The following is a 21,505-nucleotide window of genomic DNA, read 5'->3' as shown; positions in this document are numbered from 1 at the left end:
GTTACACAGTCTAGGAGCCTCTCATAAATCAAAGTCCGAGCAGGCAATACATTTCTAGTCAGGTTGTTTCGAGAATCCAAAGGCATTGGGATTAGAATATTAATTGGTCACAGTGTGGCGTGGGCTTGTGGGCCAGTAGGATCTGTTACTGTGCTGTATATCTGAATTTAAAAATTAAAATTTAATGTCAGTGGGCAGGGCAGAGTTACAAGATTGGGTGGTACAGGGGGGATATTCAGTCACTTAAAACTGGCGTGTAAGGAACATCATGCAGAGGGTAGTGAATCTCTGATATCTCTACCTTAGAATGTTGTGCAGACTGGGTCTTTAGGAATGTTTATAGGAAGTAGATACATTTTTGAAAGGTCAGAGAACTGGGGGTTATAGAGAACTGATGTAAAGGGGGAGATGAGGCCTGGGGTAGCATGATTACAATGAATAGCTGGGCATGCTGGAGTGTAGATTCCTGTGCTTCTGGTTCTTAGCCCTATGTCTCTGTACTTCTAGCTCAACCTTTCTCTCTTTCCCTCTGTTTTCTGTCCTCTGCATTCACAGAGCCACCCCCATCCTCCAATCAATTCTCACCTTTCCTCTCGCATCCTATCCATGTCCAATTATAGGTTTTTGCATTTTGACCTATGATCCTTCCCCTGCCCCTTCTTCCCTCCTTCCCTGGCCTTTTTATTCAGGCATCAGTCAGCTTATTGCTCATACCTTGAAGAGAACTCAGGCGTGAAATGTCAGTTATATATATTTACCTTCTATGGTCGCTACATGGTCTGTTGCATTCCTCCACACTTGTGTCTTTACTACAATCACAACATTTGTGTTTCTCCTCTGTTTTCTTATGTTTTGTTCTGGGCACTCCTTGTATGTTCTGGGCACTCCTTGTTGCTCGTGAAGTCAGCTATGTTATCCCTTTGTGTGTATTTCAGTGAGGAGGAGTAACCCCTGTGAAGGGTTTGTGTGCACATGGGTGGCATCCAATATCCGTGAATGCTGCCTTCCCTCTCTCTTCTGCCTCTGCTGGACCAACAGCCAGTGCTAAATGAGAAGCAGTTTCTTCCAGTTTGAACATCAGAGAAACCAAATCCATTGCATTTAACTTCTGTCCCCAACTCCATTTGGAAAGGGCACCAGTTCCACCATCCTTCCTGTTCACTGTCTCCTGCTGAGTCAGGGTGACCTATTTGATGATAAGACCATAAGACTTGGGAGCAGAATGAGGCCATTCAAACCATGACTTCTCTGTATAATCTTTGATATATTTACTAATCAAGGATCTATCAACTTCTGTTTGAAATATACCCAATGACCTCCTCAGCCATCTGTGGCAATGAGTTCCACAGATTCACTACCCTCTGGCTGGAGAAATTTCTCCTCATCTCTGTTCTGAAGAGACATTTTTTTATTCTGAGGCTGTTTCCTCTGATCCTGGATTCTTACACTACTGGAAACATCTTCTCTACATCCACTCAATCCAGCCCTTTCAATATTCTGTAGGTTTCGATGTGATTTTCTTTTCCACTCTTACCTTTCTAAACTTCAGCGAGTACAGATCCAGTGCCATAAAACAAGAAATATTCTCGTCTACCTCCTGTGGACCCTCTCCAATGCCAGAATAATCTTCCTTTGTTAAGGGGCATAGAACTGCACAGAATTCTCCAAATGTGGTCTAACCAATGCTTTATAAAGCCTCAGCATTGCACCCCAGCTTTCGTATTCTAGTCCTCTCGAAATAAATGATAATGAGTTTATTGTCATACACGTGGTATATATGCACTAAAATTCTTACTCACTGGAGCCAAACAGGTACTTGTAAAGAAAGAGACAATAAATACATGAAATATTATAAATATTCCAGTAATCACAGTGCAATAGTGCAGGCCTTTGGTGGTTTGGAGCAGTCTATGATTAGTGTAACCAGGAGAGGATCTGGAACCTGATAGCTGTTGGAAAGAAACTGTTCTTAAACCTACAAATGCTGATTTTCAGGCTTCTGTACCTTCTGCCTGAAGATAGCAGTGAAGTTGTGATTGCTGACACTGCATTTGCCTTCTTTACTACCAACTCAACCTGTGAACTAATCTTTGGGGAATCCTGCACTAGGACTCCCAAGTCCCTTTGGAGCCTTGCTTTCCAAATTCTCTCCCCATTTAGAAAATAGTCCAACTTTCCTTCTACAAAAGTGCATCTCCTTACACTTCCCTACGCTGCATTCCATTTACCATTTTTTTGCCCATTCTCCCAACCTATCCAAGTCCTTCTGCAGACTCCCTTGTTTCACAATATTATCCGCCCCTTCATCTATCTTGATATCATCTGCAGACGTGGCCACAACGCCATTAATCTTGGATTGATCTTATGGACTCTGAAGTTATCCCTACCTCATGAGAGTGACAGCCTGGTCGCACCTTTGTAGTAGTGCACATCCAGCAAGTTCAGTGTGGGCAGCTGGGTCAGGGCGAGTCTCACAAATTTAACCCTTTGCAGATTGGAGACACAGCTGAATGACTAAACCCCCATATCTTCACCCTCGCCACCCCGATCCCGAACATCTCAGAGTGAGATCTCAGGGTTGAGGAGCAAATAATTATGTGTTGCTTTCTCTTTTGCTTTTGATTTCAGACACCGTATTGGATCTCATGAAAGAAAAATGACAAAGAGGGATGGGAGGTGGGGGTGAATGATGCTGTTGCAGAATAATAAGCTTAGTGATGGTTGAGAGTCAGATTGTCACTTCTGAGACTGCATTGCTGTGTCTTCTTGTTGCTCCTGAGTGTCGCTGAAACACGTTACTGGGTGTGCATACTGACATTGTTCACATGGGTGTGGTACCCACAGTTAAGATGCAGCCACAGCCCATACCAGTTACGTGAATATCAGTCTCTGTTCCAGCTTGTCATTACTCCCACCGCATTTGCTCCGTTATTCCATTGAAAATAGTGGCATCTGTTTCAGTAATTATGTCTGCCTGTGTTCACTTGAGTTTCTTTCAGTGACTAATATTCACTTACATGTGTCTGTCCAAGATATCTCTCTTGTTTCATCATTGCTGTTTTGGTTATTTATGTTGCTGTTATATTTTGGAGGCTTCTTCCCCAACTGTTGCGGGACCTCCTTTCTCTTTTATGCAAATATCAAAACATAAAATTAACCCTCTCCCGCCTCCCACAGCAGAAAGGAAACTATTGCCTTATATGTGAATCATGCCCCATGTCTGTCCATAGCCTCATACACTGTCAAGTTGAGGCCACCCACAGATTGGAGGAACAACACCTTGTATTCCATCTTGGCAGTCTCCAACCATATGGCATCAATATCAATTTATCCAATTTCTGTTACTCCCTTTCCCCAGTCCCTCTCTCTTTCCCTCATCTTTCTTCCTTCCAGATCCCCACTCCCTTCCCTCCCTTCTCCTGTCAGAAATCTATAGTATCGTTCTCCTATCACATCTAATCTTCTTTCTTTTCTACTCCCCCTCCTGATTCCAAGAATTACCACTTACCTGTTAGCCTGCATTTCCCCCTTCCCCTTCATTCCTCACCCTATCTTTTTATTTAGAAATCTGAAAAGGAACTTAGACCCGAAATGTTAATGCCATTTACTTCCTCCAGATACTATATGACCTGCTGAGTTTCTCCAGCACTTTTGTGCACTGCACACCTCATTAGGTGTTGGCCTTGAAATCCCAGTCAGGGTCCATGTGTGATTCGTTTGGCTTTGGGGGCTGGGGAGGGCAAATTTTCATCTTATTGTGGAAGCTATGTTGGATCACCCATTCCATTGCCAAATCAGGAGATGTTAATGAAGTTCTGATTTTAGATTGCACCTTAAGAAAATAGGTCAACATAGAGAACTATGAAGAGCTTAAATCTCCGCCTGCAGTCTCACCAGGCCAGGAATTGAAGTTACTTCCACCTCTTTCTGGACAATATTTGCAAGATTATAAGGATATGAGAAATAGGAGCAGGAGTCAACCATCTGGTCCCATCAAGCTTGCTCCAACGTTCAACAAGATCATGGCTGATATGGCCATGGAATCAGCTCCACCTTCCTGCCTGTTTCCCATAACCTTTCATTCCCCCATTTTTCAAAATCTATCTACCTCTATCTTGAATACATTTCATGAGATAGCCTCTGCTGCTTCTTTGGGCTGAGAATTCCCAACTCTCTGGGAGAAGCAGTGAATTGTCTGATACCCACTCCTCCAATCTTGAGGCTACCCCTCAGTTTTAGTCTCATCTGCCAGTGGAAACAACTCCACCTTATTTATTCCTTTCATAATTTCCTCTGTCTCCATAAGATCCCCTCTCATCCTTTTAAACTCCAGTGACTCAATCCCTCCTCATAAACTACCTTCATTTCCAGAATCAACCGAGTGAATCTCCTCTGCGCCACCTCCCAAGCCAATACATCTTTTCTGAAGGAAGGGTGGCACGATTAGTGCAGCAATTAATTCAACGGTATTACAGCCCAGTGATCTGAGTTTGAATTTGGTGCTCTCTCTAAAAGGTTTATCCACTCTTCCCCACATTTGCGTGAATTTCCTCTGGGTGCTCTGGTTTCCTCCCTCCCTCCAAAACTGCATGGAATTTTAGGTTAATTGGTGTAATTGGGGGCACCGTATCGTGGGCCAGAAGGGCCTGTCATCAAACTGCGTGTCTAAAAATTTTAATTTAGAGACCAGATCTTCACGCAGTGCTCCAGGTGTGGCCGTACTAGTCCCTTGTAGAGACCAGATCTTCACGCAGTGCTCCAGGTGTTGCCCCACTAGTCCCTTGTAGAGTTGCAGCAGAACCTCTCTGCTTTTAAATTCAATCCCACAAGCCATGAAGACCAACATTCCATTTGTCATCTTGATTATCTGTTCAACTGCAAGCTAACCTTTTGAAATTCATGCAGATGCCCTCCCAAGTCCATCTGCACAATGACATGTTACAATCTTTCACTATTTAAATAATAATCTTGTCCATTATTTTTATTTTCAGTGGATGACCTCACCTTTACCGCTGTTATACTCCATCTGCCACACCTTTGCCCACTTAACCTGTCTATATCTCTGCAGCTTCCCTGTGTCCTCTACATAATTTGCATTTCACTTAATTTACTGTTGTCAGCAAACTTATAAATGCTGCCCTTGACCTCTTCCTCCAAATCATTCAGATACATTTTGAGCAGTTTATAGATACTGTGAATCATACAGAGATTGGACTTCTCCAAATAAACATGAACATTTTAATGCACCAAAGAGCTGGAGAAACTCAGCAGGTCACACAGTGGCTCTAGGAAGAAAAGGGCAGTCAACATTTTGGGCCTGAACCCTTCGTCAGGAAGGTGGTAAAATGGGATGGCAAATTTCCATATCTCCCCCAGTTGGACTAAAAAATACCTGAATTTAAATACTTGGAAAAGTTTGTTTTGAAGTTATCTGAATATTTAAAGACTGTAATGGCAGCTAATACAAAGAAATCAAAGACACAGATTCAGAAGAAACTTCACTTTAAAAGTTTAGAAGAAGTGAGGCCTACTTATCAAATGGAATCCTCGGAGTCGACTGGACAGCCACACAAGCAACAAAGGTCTCCAGCCCGGCTAAGTATTACCACAAGATGGCACCGGGCTACCAATTTTTTCTTCATATGACGGGAGTGCTGCAGAATCGCTGGAGTCCATGGCAGACCTGATGCGCGGCGCTGTTGCGGGTCTTGGCGGCGCGTAGATTCGGGGCAGCATGTTGGAAGACATGCATGCACGGACCTCTGTGTTGCCGGGCATGCGCAGTGCGTCGTGGGTCTGGGAGTTACTGGATAAGGTATGGGCTGTCGGTAAGGATCAATGGCGTTCTGAACAAATTGGGTCTGGACCTGTAGGGGTCCAGACCAGAAGCAAGGTTAAATCGAAGGCTGAATTAAAAGAATTGGAAGAAGAATCGTTGATTGTTGTTGAAGAGAAACAAGGTAGGCCTCAAGGAGAGGACACTAACTGAAGCTGTTTTTACAGTTTTGGAATCTGGCACATCAAATGGGCAGTATGTCAATGCAAATATCTACTCGGATCATGGATTTATGAATATAACTGAAAATATGAAGAATATTTCTGATGAAGTTCATTCTCTTAAAAAGGACATTTTTGCTATTAAAGGCGATGTCAATAAATGTTTGAATTTGGTGGACACAGTTCAAGATAATTTTAAGAAAATGGAAGGTGCCTTTGAAGTTTGTAAGGACCAAGTGGAATGTAATAAACAGAAAATAGAGAAAGTGGAAGATTCTTTCATTGGATGGGAGATTCAGAAGAAAGATTTGTTGAAGATAGACTCTGTAAAATCAAAGTCGTCCAAATAATGTTAAACTAGTGGGAATTCCTGAAGGAATAGAGGATTCAGATTCAATAAAAAAATTTTTTAATGGATTACTGAGGCATTAGGATTGGAGTTTTTTCCAGAAGGTTTGGAGTTGGATAGGGCTCATAGGGCTTTAAGGAGTAAACCATATCCAGGTCAACCACCACGAGTAGTTTTGATTCGCTATCTAAAATATCAAGATAGAGAAACTATTTTGAGAGTAGCAGTTCAGAATGCACGTAGATATCAATCCCTGTTGATGGTACAAGAAATTTCTGAGTCAAGAAATTATTAGGAGACGTAAAGAGTTTAATTCAGCTAATGAGGTGCTTTGGAGAAAGGGTTATAAATTTTCTTTTAGATATCCTGTAGTATTGAAAATTTTTAAAGGTAATTTTCAATCACAGTTATTTGAGAATGATTACGATGCTTTAACCTTTGCTAATTCTCTGCCTGATAGGGCTGTTGAAAGGCACTCTTCACCTAAGAGGAGGATATCTGAGAAGAAGAATGGAAAAGGGAATGGGAATCTGTCAAAGAACTTGATTGATATTGATGATCCAGAGCAAGTTTTGGGATTAAAATCAATGGGGATTTAGACGTAGCATTTTATGAGTCTGATTGGGGGAAGAGAGGTCGCTGAAGCTTTCCAAATTCATCTGCCACCTGTGCGGGGGTGGGGGGGGGGTGGGGAAGGATTTATTTCTGTCTACACCCAGCTAAGTGGGGAGTTACTACTTGGTAGTGCTGTTTTGTTTAGTGATCATTTATCAAGGGAAACTTTAAGATTAATTTTTTTTTTAATTATTAGAAGGGATAAAAAGAAAGGGGGGTTTTAATGGGAGTTTTAAGGGTTTTTTTTTAATTAGTAGAAGGGATAGAAAGTTAAGGGTTTTTATTGGTATTTGTTGTTTGAGTTTTACTTGGATAATAATGTCTAATATAAATTTTGCAATGTTTAATGTTCAGGGTTTAAATAATCCGATTAAGAGAAAATGTGTTGTAGCTTATAAAAAAGATGAAAGTTGATATTGCTTTTTGCAGGAGACTCATTTAACTGAAAAAGAACGTTTGAAATTGAAGAGGGACTGGGTTGGATATGTATCTTCATCTTTCTTTAATTCAGAGGAGTGGCAATTTTGATTCATAAGAAAATACCATTTGAACTTGTTTCTTTGTTGGAATCAGTTGGTCGTATTTTAATGATTAATTGTAAATTGTTTGCTGAACCATGGTCTTTATTGAATGTGTATGCACCTAATGTTGATGATGAACAGTTTGTGTCTGAAGCTTTCTTAACTTTAGGTCAAGCTAAGGAGAATATTTTGATTGGGGGAGACTTCATTTGTGTGTTAGACCCATTATTGGATAAATTTCTGAAAGTTGTGAAAAAATCGAAAGCAGCAGTTCATTTCGTTTCCTTGATGAAAGATCTGAATTTGATAAAGGTCTGGAGAAGATTAAATCCTACAGAGAAAGATTTTTCATTTTATTCTTCACGTCATGATTCATTTTCTAGGATTGACTTTTTTTTAAGCATCAGCTCATTTGCAAGTACGTTTCACTCAAGCTGAATATAAGAGTAGGATAATTTCTGACCATTCTCTGTTGTTTATTTCTTGTGTGGGGCCGGAAGTTAATCAATTAATTTTTTGCTGGAGGTTTAATATAATGTTATTGAAAAAAACAGAATTTATAAAATTTATTAAGGATCAAATTGCTATTTATTTAGATTTGAATAAGAATACAGTCAGGAGTAATATTATTGTATGGGATGCTTTAAAGGCATTTCTATGTGGTCAAATCATTAGTTATGCTTCAAAGGAAAATAATAAATTTCTGGTAGAGTCTCAGTTGTTGGAAAAACAAATAGTAGAGTTGGAAAAGGAATTTCAGAAGAATTCTACAGAAGATAATAAGGCTTTTTTGACAAAATTGAAGCTAAAGTATAATATATTGCAAACTGACCAATTTGAACGCTTGATTCAAAGATCTAAGCAACGTTATTACGAGTTAGGGGACAGAGCACATAAAGTCTTGGCATGGCAATTGAAAACTGAACAAGCTTCAAGGATTATTAATGCTGCGAGGAAGGACAATTCAGTTACTAATAAACCTCAGGAAATTAATGACCAATTTTTGTCATTTCATCAGAAATTATATGCTTCTGTGGGAATGCGAGATGATGGTTCTATTGAAGCGATTTTGTAAGAGTTAAATTTACCAATATTGAAGGAGGAGGATGTGAGAAAGTTGGATTCTCTTTTTACGGATTTAGAAATAAAGGGTGTTATTCAACAAATTTATAATGGAAAGTCTCCAGGAGATGATGGGTTCACTGCTGAATTTTATTGAGTTTTTATGGTGATCTGTCCTCTGTATTCATGGATGTTCTTAAACAGGTAACTCTGGAACAAGCTTCATCAGACTCGTATTTGAGTGCAATAATAACAGTTATACCAAAAAAAGACAGAGACCCTTTGAAGGTTTCTTCTTATCGACCAATTTCTTTATTAAATGTGGATTATAAAATAATAGCGAAATTATTAGCAAATAGATTAGCAAAGTATTTACCACAATTAGTACATTCTGACCAGACTGGTTTTATTAAAGATAGGTATGCTTCAGATAATATTCTTAAGAGTGATTTCATTGATCAATGCTTCACATCAGCAACCCAACCTACCAACAGTAGTATCATTAGACGCTGAAAAAGCTTTTGAAAGGGTTAAATGGAATTTTTTATTTCATGTTTTGGAGAAATATAAATTTGGACCCTTATTTATTGGTTGGGTGAAGGCATTATATAATAATCCTGTAGCAAGGGTGGTGACAAATGGTCAAACTTCTTCCTTTTTTAAATTAACGTGTTCATCTCATCAAGGTTGTCCTTTGTCGCCAGCCCTATTAGTGTTCGTCAATGAACCATTAGCTCAGGCTATCAGGCAGAATGAGAATATTACAGGTATAAAGATTGGTCAGGATGAATATAAGATTAATTTATTTGCTGATGATGTTTTGATATATTTAACTAATCCGGATCAATCTTTAATTTATTTGCAAAATTGTTTAGAATTATGTGGTAACTTATCTGGATATAAAGTGAATTGAAATAAAAGTGAAATACTACCAATTTCTGAAGGAAAATACAATCAATCTAGACAAATTAGTATATTTCGATGGACTGATAAAATTAAGTATTTAGGAATAATGATTGCTGTAAATTTTCAATCATTGTATAATTTAAATTATGTACCATTAATGAGAAAAATTAAAGCGGATTTGATTAAATGGAAAGATTTACCATTAACTTTAATAGGTCGAGTAAATTGTATAAAGATCAATATTTTTCTGCAAATTCAATATTTGTTTCAATCGATTCCTTGTTCTCTTCTGAAATCCTTTTTTCAAGATTTAACTAAAGTAGTTTGAGAATTTTTATGGAAAGGAAAATTAGCAAGAGTAGCGATGCATAAACTGACCTGTCAGTATGCTTTGGAAGGGTTTCAATTACCTAATCTTTAAAATTATTATGAAGCAGCTCAATTAAAATTTATTAATCGTGTGTTAGATATTTCGAACACTCCGAGTTGGGCTAGTGTGGAATTGGCTGCGATATTGGAACCTTGTTCCCATCAGTTGGTATTTAAATGGAATACTGTCTTATTACAGAAATATAATGTACCAATTTTGAAACATTTATTAGAAATTTGGACTAAAAGGAATTTATTAAATAGGATCAAAAGGTAGTTTATCAGTTCAAACTCCAATATATCAAAATAAATTGATTCCTTTTTCATTGAATAATAGAGTTTTCGGTGGATTAAAGGAATAAAAAGATTGCAGGATTGTTTTGAAGAAGATAAATTTTTATCATTTAATCATCTTAAAGAGAAATTTGGGATTTTAGATAATTCTCTGTTTATTATCAAATTAGGGCATTAGTGAAAGATAATTTTGGAAGAGAAATGAAAATTTCTAAGTTAACTAAATTTGAATTTATGGTTTCATATTTTTCAGATAAAGGTTTTATTTCAGAAATGTATGCATTATTACAAGATACAATGGTTAAAAAAATTAGATACATCTAGGATTAAATGGGAGCATGATTTAAGTTATGAGATTAGTCAGGTAGATTGGGAAAATATGTGTTCTGATGGGTTGACTAAATTAATTAATGTAAGATATAGTTTGGTTAATTATAATTTTTTGCATCAGTTATATTTAACCCCTGAAAAATTGAAAAAATATGGATTTAGTAATTCAGATTTGTGGATTATGTGTTGGAACATTTATACATTCTGTTCATCCTTTCTGGTTTAAAATTAGGAAATTTCTTCAAAATTTGTTTAAAATTCAATTTCCTTTAGATCCAATTTTTTTTTTGGTTAGGTTATTTTACTCCGTTAGTGGACTTGGGGTTGTACAAGTTTCAGACAGTGTTTATTTGTCTAACATTGACAGTTCCTCGTAAATGTATTGCTATGTCTTGGAAAGATGAAACGGCGTCAAATGTAGTTTGATGGTATAATGAGTTGAAGTCGTGTATCTATATGAAGAAAATAACATATAATTTACATAATAATTATGATTTTTTTTTTAAGATGTGGACACCTTGTATGAAGAATCTGAATTTAGTAATATTGTAAATTCCTGAATGTTTTTATTTATTTTTAATGCTTCCCTTTAGGGATCTATTGTGGGAGGGGGGGGGAGGGGATGGGTTTGTTTTACTGTTTTATTATTAGACTACTTATTCTGTAAAAGTCTGTTTATTTTTATTGGAAAAAATACTAATTAAAGTTTAAAAAAGGAATGTAGTAAAATGGGAAGAAAAAGTTGGGGAGGAGGAAAGGGGAGGAGAGAGGAAGGAAAAGGGGAGGAACACACGCTAACAGGTAAGAGGTGGATACAGATGGGAGAGTAGAAGAGAAGGATGCTGAAAAGTGATGGGGAGAGGGCAGAGGGTTAAGATAAGCCACTCTCTGACACAGCCCCTTCCTTCTTTGTATCGTCACCTTCATGACAGCTGAAGATCTCTCAATTTCCTCAGCTACTTGTGCTTCTGAAGTGTAACCATTCTTGTCATGAAGGAAACAGGGCAGTTGCATTCATCACAGCAGTCCTGTACTATGGGGACATCACGAAGATCTATTTGTCTACAAGCTTTATAAAGCTCTGCTTTCCCAGGCTCTTCCCATCCGATCGTGCCAAGACCAACTGCTCACCTTCCCCATCGCGAATAACCTTCCCCATCACGAACAACCTTCCCATGGGATTTATTGCACCCTCCACATTTTGCAGCATTAAAGTAAAGATAAAATATCATTTTAGGATGTTGCAACGTGAGTGAAATAGACCCAACGCTTGTGAAGAGGAGTCCCTGGGCAACTCCACGGATGTGAAGGAGGATACTGCGGGGATGACATGGATGGAATTGGCAAACATTGCTGGAAACTGTTAGAACCATGAATGGATTCTAGGTGAAAAAATTAGCTTGAGGTTAAATCATGTGATCATGTTTCTTTGTCCTTGTAATATAATGATGTATTGTATTACTTACTACTGTGAAATTCACAATATGATTTTTTTCCCCTGCTTTTCGTTTGCCAATAATGTTGGTTAAAATTAGGTGACAAGGCAAATGAAGCAGAAAATACAGGAAATGCACAGCAGGTCAGGCAGAATCTGAGAAATAGAGTTTACCTTTCAGGTCAATGAGCAATCAGAATCTGAATTTATTGTCATGAACAAGTCACGAAATTCAGTGTTATGCAGCAGTATCGCAGTGCAAACGTTCATATAAACCACCTTATAATAAATAAAAATAGTGCACGCCCCACCAGAAACCCCGTCCATAACACACTGGAGAATGACTGTGGTTGGGACATCCTGGAATTAGCTGGAGTGAATCTGAAATAAAAATCACGCGAGTAAATATCATCTCGTATAAACCACCTTATAATTAATAAATAGTGCACCAAAAGTCAAATTAATGCAGTGCCGTTGGTTCATTGATTATTCGGTAATTTGATGATAGTAGAATGAATAGGTTATCGCCTGGGTGGTGGGGTGTCTTTGAGGATAGAGACTGCATACTTGAGACAATTCCTCTTGTAGATATCATTGACGGAGTCAAGTCTGGTGCCTGTGATGTCACAGCCCGAGCTGATAACCCTCTGGAGTTTTTTCTTGCCCTGAGCATTGGCACCTCCATACAAGACAATGATGCAACCAGCCAGAATGCTCTTCATGGTACAGTTGTCCCCAAACATTTCACAAAGTTTAGCTGTTGGTGAGCCTTCCTGGTAATTGCATCAACATGGAGGCTCCAGGACAGATTCTCAGAGATTTTGACACCCAGCAAATTCTGAGAACCATGAAAGTTACTGCCATCACATCTTTGAGAATTAGTTTAATTTGTTCTTTAACAGGGTTTGGTATTTATTGGTTAGATCAACATTTATTGCATATTGCTGATTGTCCTTGTGGTGCTACATTTGAACATCTCCTGATTTGTTGCAATCCATAAGATAAATGTTCTTCAAACACAGTGCTTCAGTTGGAGACTCACAGGAGACAGCAGACGCTGGAACGTGAAGGTAAATGCAATCTGCTGGAGAAACTCAGAGGGTCAAGCAGCTTTAGTGGGAGGAAAATAATGGTTGACGTTTTGAGCCGGAACTCTTCATCGAGACTCATCGTGACTCAATCTTGATAAAGAGTCCTGGTTTGAAACATTGACTGATCTTTTTCTTTGACCTGTTGAGTTCATCTAGCAGTCTGTGTTTAGATGCAGGGGTTGTAGTGTCATTTACAAAAGTGTTGTAGAAACTCAGAAGATCATATCTATAGGAAGTTCAGGCCCAAACCCTAGGAGAATTTCTTCAGGGTAGACATCCCTCGAAGGCACTCTATTGTGGAGCAGCTGAATGGAGTTAAATAGGAAAGTCTCTAGATGCTGGGGTCAAATGTAAAGGACAAAAATTGCTGGAGCATCTACAGGAAGTAAAGGCTGTGTAAAGAGTATAGATGCTGCATGAACTGCTGAGGTTCTCCAGCACTTTAGTGTATTTCAGATCGTGTTTTGTCTTAGGTTAGGAGTCTGAGCATTTCTGCCTCGTGATTATGCAGGAATAACAATATTTGTTCAAGTCAGATTAGTGTATTACTTGGTGAGAATGACTATGGTGGGGACTCAAATCTCTGAGCTCAGGGAGTGTCAGAGACATCGTGGAATTATCTGGAGTGAATCTGAAATAAAAACCACATGAGTAAATATCATCTCATATTGCCAAGGTGGGAAAGAAGAAAAAATTGGATCAAAATGACAAAGAGAGGGAAAGGGTGAGATAGACAGGGAGTTGGAGAGAGAGGGAGGGAGAAAGGAAGAGGGGCCATGGGGAGAAAGAAAATCATTTAAGACTAAATGTTTGAATGGTTGGAGAACTCTTGGATCTATGTCTATCATTGCTTTGAGCATTTTATGGTTTATTTTTCTTCATTTATTCCTTAGCATTTCTCAAGACTCGCAATTTTTCTCACAATATTGATGTTATATAATAGAATCTCTGGAATCCGCTACCCTGAAGAGAGGCAGAGACTAGATTACTGGAGGTGGTCATGGAACGTAAGGCTGCACAGAAGAGGAGCCGAACCTGGGAGAGGTCAGCCATAATCATATTGAATGGTGGGGTATGTGTGAGAGGTCAGGTGACTGACTCCTGCTCCTTTTTACACTAGCTTCTCCTCTACTTTTTCCCAGTATCGATAAAGGGTTTTGGCTTGAAACATTGACCATTTCTTTTTTTACCCACTGATGCCACTTGACCTGCTTCAGAATCCAATGTCTGCTGTCTCCTGTGTGTCTTCGGCAGGTTAAGGTTATTTAATACGATTTCTGTTTATGCTAATTCTGTTACTGCCTTCTGGTGATCCCATAATTGATGAATTGCTTGTTTCCTGATGCCTCTGTTCTAGATCAAGGTGACCCCTTGTTTTGGCTTGGGTTAATCTCCTTCCTATCAGCAATATCGAGGTGGATTGGCAGCCTATTGTCCAGGACATGTGCCAGATGAAGCCGGAATGTAGGAGACTGGGGAAAAAGGACATAAAAGGGTACAAACAGAAACTCAGATTACATTTAATTGTGGCAACAGACAAGTGAATAGTAACACACTCTTCAGGCAACAGAATTGGTGATTGGAAAAGAAATAAAGAAAAGCGGTCAATGCTCAAATTGAACCTTCACAATGTTCTGTAGCTTTTAAGGAATTCTCCACTTTTGTAAGATTCACAGGGTTAGGTTAAAAACAACTATTTTGAAGTGATAATTTGGAACCTGTCAGATTTTTAAATTCTGTTTTTTATATTGTTGAGTCGGTTGGTATCCATTGAGAGAGTGAATGTAAAGTTGTGAGGTGCTGTTATTCACTGTTTATTTCAACAATAAAATATCTTAGAAGAAGAAACAACATTAGTTTCTCCACTACCCTTTTGTGTCCTGCTCCTCATGCCCTACATGACTTCAGGATGTTTGAAGACATTTTGCAGCTTATGTTACAAACTAACTGATGGCCCCCATTAATATTAACACAGGAACAGCAAGAAACATTTGCCAAACAGTGGTAAATTAAAAATAATAGTTTTTAATTAAACTATTAATCAAATAACAGTTCTCATTTAACTCTAAGCTTAAACCCCACTATGCACAAATGTAATTGTATAAATGTGTTGGTATTAAAGACCAAACTATTTCAGTTTAAAATCAAGTCTGAAAAATTATTTTAAAGCCCCAGTATTTTAAAATCTTGTTGAACTTGAAGGTCTATTATATTGTGGTTTCAGAAGTGATTACGAAACATCAAGTTCTTTTAAATTGTTGCTTAAAGCAGTAATGAAATGTGTGTTAACTCTGATTCAGTCCTTGGACTGTTCAAAATCACAAATCTTGTTGAGTTATTTCCCTACAAAGATATTTCTTCTTTAACTCACACTGGTGATCTTCAACTCCTTGGAGTTTCTTTCCACGGTCAGGCTGCCTTCTAATAACAAAAAGAGACAGTCAGAAGTGGTCTGGCTTACTTTAAAGCCACTTAGAACAGCACCTCCTCCTTCTCCAGAGAATACTGTCAATCTTCTAGTTTCTTCTTCTTCTGGGCTAAAGATGCCTCTGCTTTTGGATGAATATACCCTTACACTCGTATGAAATTACATCACCAATAAGGTTCATCTTAATTCTTGAAAAACATGTTCAGTTATTGGAATTTTAAACAGTTGCCAACCCCAGTTTCTTTTGAACCATGTGATCTTTATAACTTTGGCTTGTAGACGTCACAATGCCAAAGATTACCACATTTATGTTTCAAAGGCTTAAGTATATAATTCACATGGCTCTGAGTTTCATTTCTCTTGCTCAAGAGGACTTTAGTGGTTTGATTTAAAATCAGATGGATTCCTTTAGCAGTTCTTATTGAGTTCTTAGATTCTTCAGTTTTTAATAATGCAAAAGCTCAATTTTCTTGAATAATCAAGATCAACCAGATCCATTAGTTCTGTCGTCCAAAAATGAACAGTCTTTCTGATTTCATTGGTGTATCCGTAAATATGCTGACCTGTGTGTAACCCTGTAACCAACCCACAACTAACCTAAGACATATTTATGAAATATAGCATAACATTAACCTAAATATTAATATTAACACAGATCCATTACACTAATTAGACACTTCTCTGTTAACCAGTCTAAGAAACCAAAGATAGTGTAAGGTATGAGATTCTATCTGATGACGGAGTTCTTTGAAGAAGGGAGCCTTCCACCCACAGAAAGATTCCATTAAAAATCCAATAACCAATTTATAAACTTCAACAAGCATCAATTTGGTGATAAATATAGTATGATAAGGTGAAGGAGTTTATTGTCATACACATTGTACAATGTACATGTGAACCAAAATGTATACTTGCTGCAGCCAAACAGGTACTTTGTCAAGAAAAATAATATTGGTAAACTAATATAATTAATACACAAGATGGATAGATAATAAATATTCACAGTAATCCTAATATAAAAATGCTACTTGCAATAGTGCAGACAGTCCTTTTATGGTGTTGGAACAGTCTATGATTGGTGTAACAAGAACCTGATAGTCATTGGAAATAAACTGTTCATGGGCCTAGAAATGCTGGTCTTCAGGATCCTGTATCTTCTTCCTGAAAGTATCAGGGAGAAGAGGTTGTGACCAGGGTGATGGGGGTTCTTTATGATGTTGGGTGCCTTCTTAAGTCAGTGCCTCACATAGATGTCTCCAATGGATGGGAGGTCAGAGCCTGTGATGTTTGTTATCTTCTGCATTCTTGGACACTCAAATGACCAAACCAAGCTGTGATGTAACCAGTCAATATACTTTCCTCAGTGCATGGTTATGTAATGTTGAATGACAGGTGTGTTTAACCAAAACATATCCCTGTTCTTCATTGAAATGAGGACTGAGAAAAGACTCAGATGCTTAGTCTGGTACCTTATCCCTAAATGGGATCTCCTGGCACTTAGTAGGGTCTCAGTAGGCTCGGTTTGCCTGAATTAATTCCTGTTATCTCAAGGGGATGGGTATAACAAACCAAATAACAATTGACTTGGGAAAGCTGTTCATTTGTGGAGATAATTCAGGGAGAGCAATACGAGCCAGCTAAAATCTCAGCCACCACTGCATAATTTATAAAATTTAGTGATACAGCATGGTACAGGCCCTTACAGCGCATGAGCCTGTGCCCCACAAATATACCATTAACCTACAAACCTCAAAGATTTTTGGAGGGTGGGAGGAAACCAGAGCACCCAGAGGAAACCTACAAAGTCATGGAGAGAACATACGAACTCTGTACTGTGTTGTATCTCTAAATTTAAAAAAAATCTGAGGTATCCGGCAATGTATTTATCACATTTTTATCTGTGCTTTAGTAAACTTTCATTGTAATCTAAAGGGAATGTGCAATCTTGTGTTTTTCTGTTAACCAGTCTAAGAAACCAAAGATAGTGTAAGGTATGAGATTCTATCTGATGACTGAGTTCTTTGAAGAAGGGAGCCTTCCACCTACAGAAAATTAATTGGAAGTGGAGTTTGAATGTGTTCTGAGAGAAATAAATAAAAAATGACCTGAGTTGTGGAACAAATTTTTCATAGCATGTTGATCAAGATGCATGCTTTAAGAAAAATTCTCTAGCAGTTAACATATCCATGAAGTGGAAAATTTGCTGTTTGCATTTCCGTTGATTAGGATTCTGGTGACGTGCTGCTTTCAAACAACATGTTACCATGCTATCTGAAGAAGCACAATTTAAGCAAATGACCATGTCAAAGTTAGATATCAAGAACAATCTCTTTAAGAATCTCTTTGTGGACAGGTTTTCTCTTTTCATTTGGTAAGTAGAATACACTGGTCACTGTTCCTGGGTCATTGAGTACTTCTTAAGGCAGCATTGAATAAAGTACATCGGAAGTTTTAGTCAGTATTATTTACTGTAAAATTAAAATGTACCATATATACTCATGTAATCATCCAATTTTTCGGGACATATTTGGGGGTGTCAACTTTTGACTTTTACTTGGGTCATACTTTTGACCGTGGTAAGTACCCATGTTGTTCAAGGCCTCAGGACCCTCGAACGGCTGGGACCAGATGATGAGTTCACGTTCGGGGCCTTGGGAGCTCAGATGGGCAGCCGTGGCCTAGGAGAAAGTCTGTAGCTGGGGTGTCAGCAACTCAAATGGGTGGGCTGCCAGAGTGAGGGTCCACAGTCGGGGCATCAAGAGCTCTGATGGGCAAGTGGCCAAGGTGAGGATCCTCAGTCAGGATGTCAGCAGCTCAGATGGGCAGGCAATCAGGGCTTCGGGAGCTCGGATGGGCAGGTAGTTTGGGCCAAAAGAGGAGTGGTCAACTTTTACACAGGTCATACGAAAACATGTGAATTTGGGGCCAAAATTTGTGGGGGGGGGGGGGGTGGTTGCTTGACAATTCACAGTATTGACAATCACGTGAGTATATTAGTAATTAATTAAAATATTTATATTTACCACATGGTGGAAGCCAATTCCGGCCACTGAGACACATGCTTCCCAATTGTGCCCAATTAGCTTACAATCGTGTATGTTTTTGGAGGGTGAAAGGAAACCGGAGCACCCAGACAAAACCCACATATACATTGGGAGAATGTACAAATTCTGTACAGGCAGTAGTGGATTCAAACCATGGTCGCTGGCAAGGAAATAACATTATGCTAACCATGAATTAGCACAATTGAAACAAAGCAATGTTTCAATTTCTTAGAAAACATTCGGTTTCAACTTTGGTAGTAGTTTGTCTCTAGCCCCTTTTCCATTGGAACTTTGTCCCAGGAATTGATGGCCAATTTACCAGTTAAGGGTCCAGTGGAAAAGGGAAACAATCAGCACGCTGGCGTCAAATGACGTAAAAATCACGCTGGGGGTTGACGACTTTGACCCCCTACTCACATCCCTGGCATCAGCTGACACTGCCATGCCAATTAAACCACTTGAAAAAGGACAAGTTGCATCACTGGACTATTGTTTAAGGTGGACTCTCCTATCCCCAGTGGAAGCAATTTCTCTAACCGGGACATTGCACGGCCAATTCTGGGATGCCAGTGGAAAAAGGGCTTAAGACTCAATTTCATAGTTTTATGATGTGGGCTGATAGAGCAGGGGGATGGAAAGGTTTTTTTCCTGTTGTACAATGCAAAACGTCATCAGGTTTGTGGAGCCCAGAATCGCACTGTTCGCTCTCTCTCTATCCCATCTTTGTAATTTAGCCCAGAACAAGTTCAGAGGAATGTTCCTTGTGCAGGCCAACTCTTCCTTACCATTCTCTCAGTGGCAAAATGTCAATAAGTGTTAAATTCAGGCTGCAGTTTCATCAAGAATGCAAATGAACTGAGTCAAGCACACCAACTGAGATTTTCTGTGCATTTAATTTCAATTTAAATGAATTCAATACAAACATTTGAGTACAGGCCAACAAAACATTATTCCAATCATACATTTAAAGAGAGAATAAATATTATTTTGCAACCTGTATTTAAGTCCATATTGACAAGGAAAATATAATTTTATCAGTCCTTATGTATAAAGTTCTCAGATGTCCAGTGTTCACTAATGTGGCTTTGTCAGAGATTGGCAATGGAAAAGATTTGCGGTTATTTTTGTAATGAGAGAGGGTTTAATTAATTTAGGACATCCCAATGGCATAACAGTAGGTGAAGCAGAAAGAATTGCGTATTATCAGTGCTCAGATGTGTGCCTAGAAAAGTGGACATTTTCTTCGGGATCTGGTTGCTTAAATAAATTGAAGGCTGCAGGCAGTACTGCTCTTTTCCCAAAGGAGAAAATGTTGCAATAAGCCCTGACAAAAGTGTGCTGAGATGCACGGAGTAAGACCTGCCAACACTTCTGCCTATTATGTCAAGGCAGGAGCAAGTTTAAAGACTTTAGAAGTAATATATATTTTGCTGGAATCCCAAGACAAATAAGAGGCAGACAGTATTTCTGTTTAGCACATTAAAGCCTGGCTGACTTTAAAAGCCTTGGGGAGTACTTTGGGGGTTTTGTAAAACGTCATCTGGCTAAAAGCTAAGACCAGAAGCTGCCATGCTGTGGATGCAGTGTTGTAATTTAGTCCTGTGGCTGCTGCAATACCAGCTTATTCATATTTATATTAGCCATGGCATAATGTGCAATGCAAACACAGGGGTGGGTGGGGATAGGGAGGTGGGTGAGGCAGAGGGGTGGGGGTGTAAGGATGTGAGAGAGAGAGAGAGAGAAAGCTCTGTGTCGATTCAAAGGTAGCAAAGTTTGTCTGAACTCTGTGGGATTTCTTTACCAACACTTTCCATGCATGAGCGGTGGCTGCTGAATGAAGTCATTATAGTATTGAGAGGGAAGCAGACTTTGTCAGCCGCTGGTCATTAGTGCGCTGAATCCTCACCAGGTCACCGGCTCTGAGCTTAGGAGAATGTGCTCTTGCCCAGTGCCGTAGCCCGAGGGTTCCCGATCCGATGTGGACAGTTTCCCCCAGCAGCTGCATTCACTTTGAACTGTGCATCCTGCCTCACTTCACAGAGTTCTCTTTGCTGCCAAGGATTCCAGTCTCCATGACCTCTCTAACTCGGTTGCATAACCCTTGAGCTAGTTATCACTGGTTTGGTGGGGGTGGGGGTTCCCTGGAGCCCACAGCTGGAGATGGTTCTCAGGATACATCCGAGTGGCTAGCAAAATAGCTGCAGCCATTTGTACCAAGGCTTCGAGAGAGGGCAGAGCCCCAAACTCCACCTTTATATGAACGTGCCAAACATGGGGGTATATCCTGACCTGAGTGACAATGCAATTTGGCACTGAATGCATCACATGCTGAGTACAAGTGTACTATTGTTTCACCTAGACTTACACACTGAGTACCAGTGTACTATTGTTTACCTTACACTTACACACTGAGTACAAGTGTATCATTGTTTCCCTTGTACTTACACACTAAGTACAAGTACACAATTGTTTCCCCTACACTTACACACTGAGTACAAGTGTATCATTGTTTCCCTTGCACTTACACACTAAGTACAAGTACACAATTGTTTCCCCTACACTTACACACTGAGTACAAGTGTACAATTGCTTCCCCTACACTTACACACTGAGTACAAATGTACAATTGCTTCCCCTACACTTACACACTGAGTACAAATGTACAATTGTTCCTCCAATACTTAGATACTGAGTGAGAGTATACCTATTCAACAACAGGGACTTAGACCTTTACAGATAATTGCTTTCTGTGACATAAAAAAAGTAAGGCATACACTTATATTTCACCATTCACAGCCTCAAGCTGTATCAATGTGCTTTACAGCCGAAGAGACTTGTCGATTGAGCATGAAGGTTGTGAGCACTGACTGGGCTAGGGGGTGGGGAAGATCCAACTGTTGGCCATCCCATGACACTTACCTCTTTGTGATTGCCACAAGTTCTTCAATTCCACAGAAGAATAATGGATCCAAATACAGCCTCTACTGATAGAATGCAAATTCTGCCTCGGTTACTTGACTTTGCAGCTACAACTTCTCTCTGTAGTGCTATGGTATACACTGAA

General features: G+C 39.1%; 1 protein-coding gene across 1 annotated transcript in view; it reads left to right on the top strand.

Annotated features, from left to right (window-relative positions):
• hao1 (hydroxyacid oxidase (glycolate oxidase) 1) overlaps positions 1 to 16,528 on the top strand; it is a 74,561-nt gene extending 58,033 nt beyond the window's left edge. Inside the window, exon 6 of the mRNA XM_069932438.1 lies at positions 11,681 to 16,528. Within this exon, the coding sequence (XP_069788539.1) occupies positions 11,681 to 11,695 (15 nt within the window). The 3' untranslated portion in view covers positions 11,696 to 16,528. The remainder of the gene's footprint in view (positions 1 to 11,680) is intronic.
• Positions 16,529 to 21,505: the final 4,977 nt, after the last annotated feature.

This window comes from Narcine bancroftii, chromosome 4, assembly GCF_036971445.1.
Source record: "Narcine bancroftii isolate sNarBan1 chromosome 4, sNarBan1.hap1, whole genome shotgun sequence".
Taxonomy (NCBI): domain Eukaryota; kingdom Metazoa; phylum Chordata; class Chondrichthyes; order Torpediniformes; family Narcinidae; genus Narcine; species Narcine bancroftii.
This window is presented reverse-complemented; position numbering and strand designations above follow the sequence as displayed.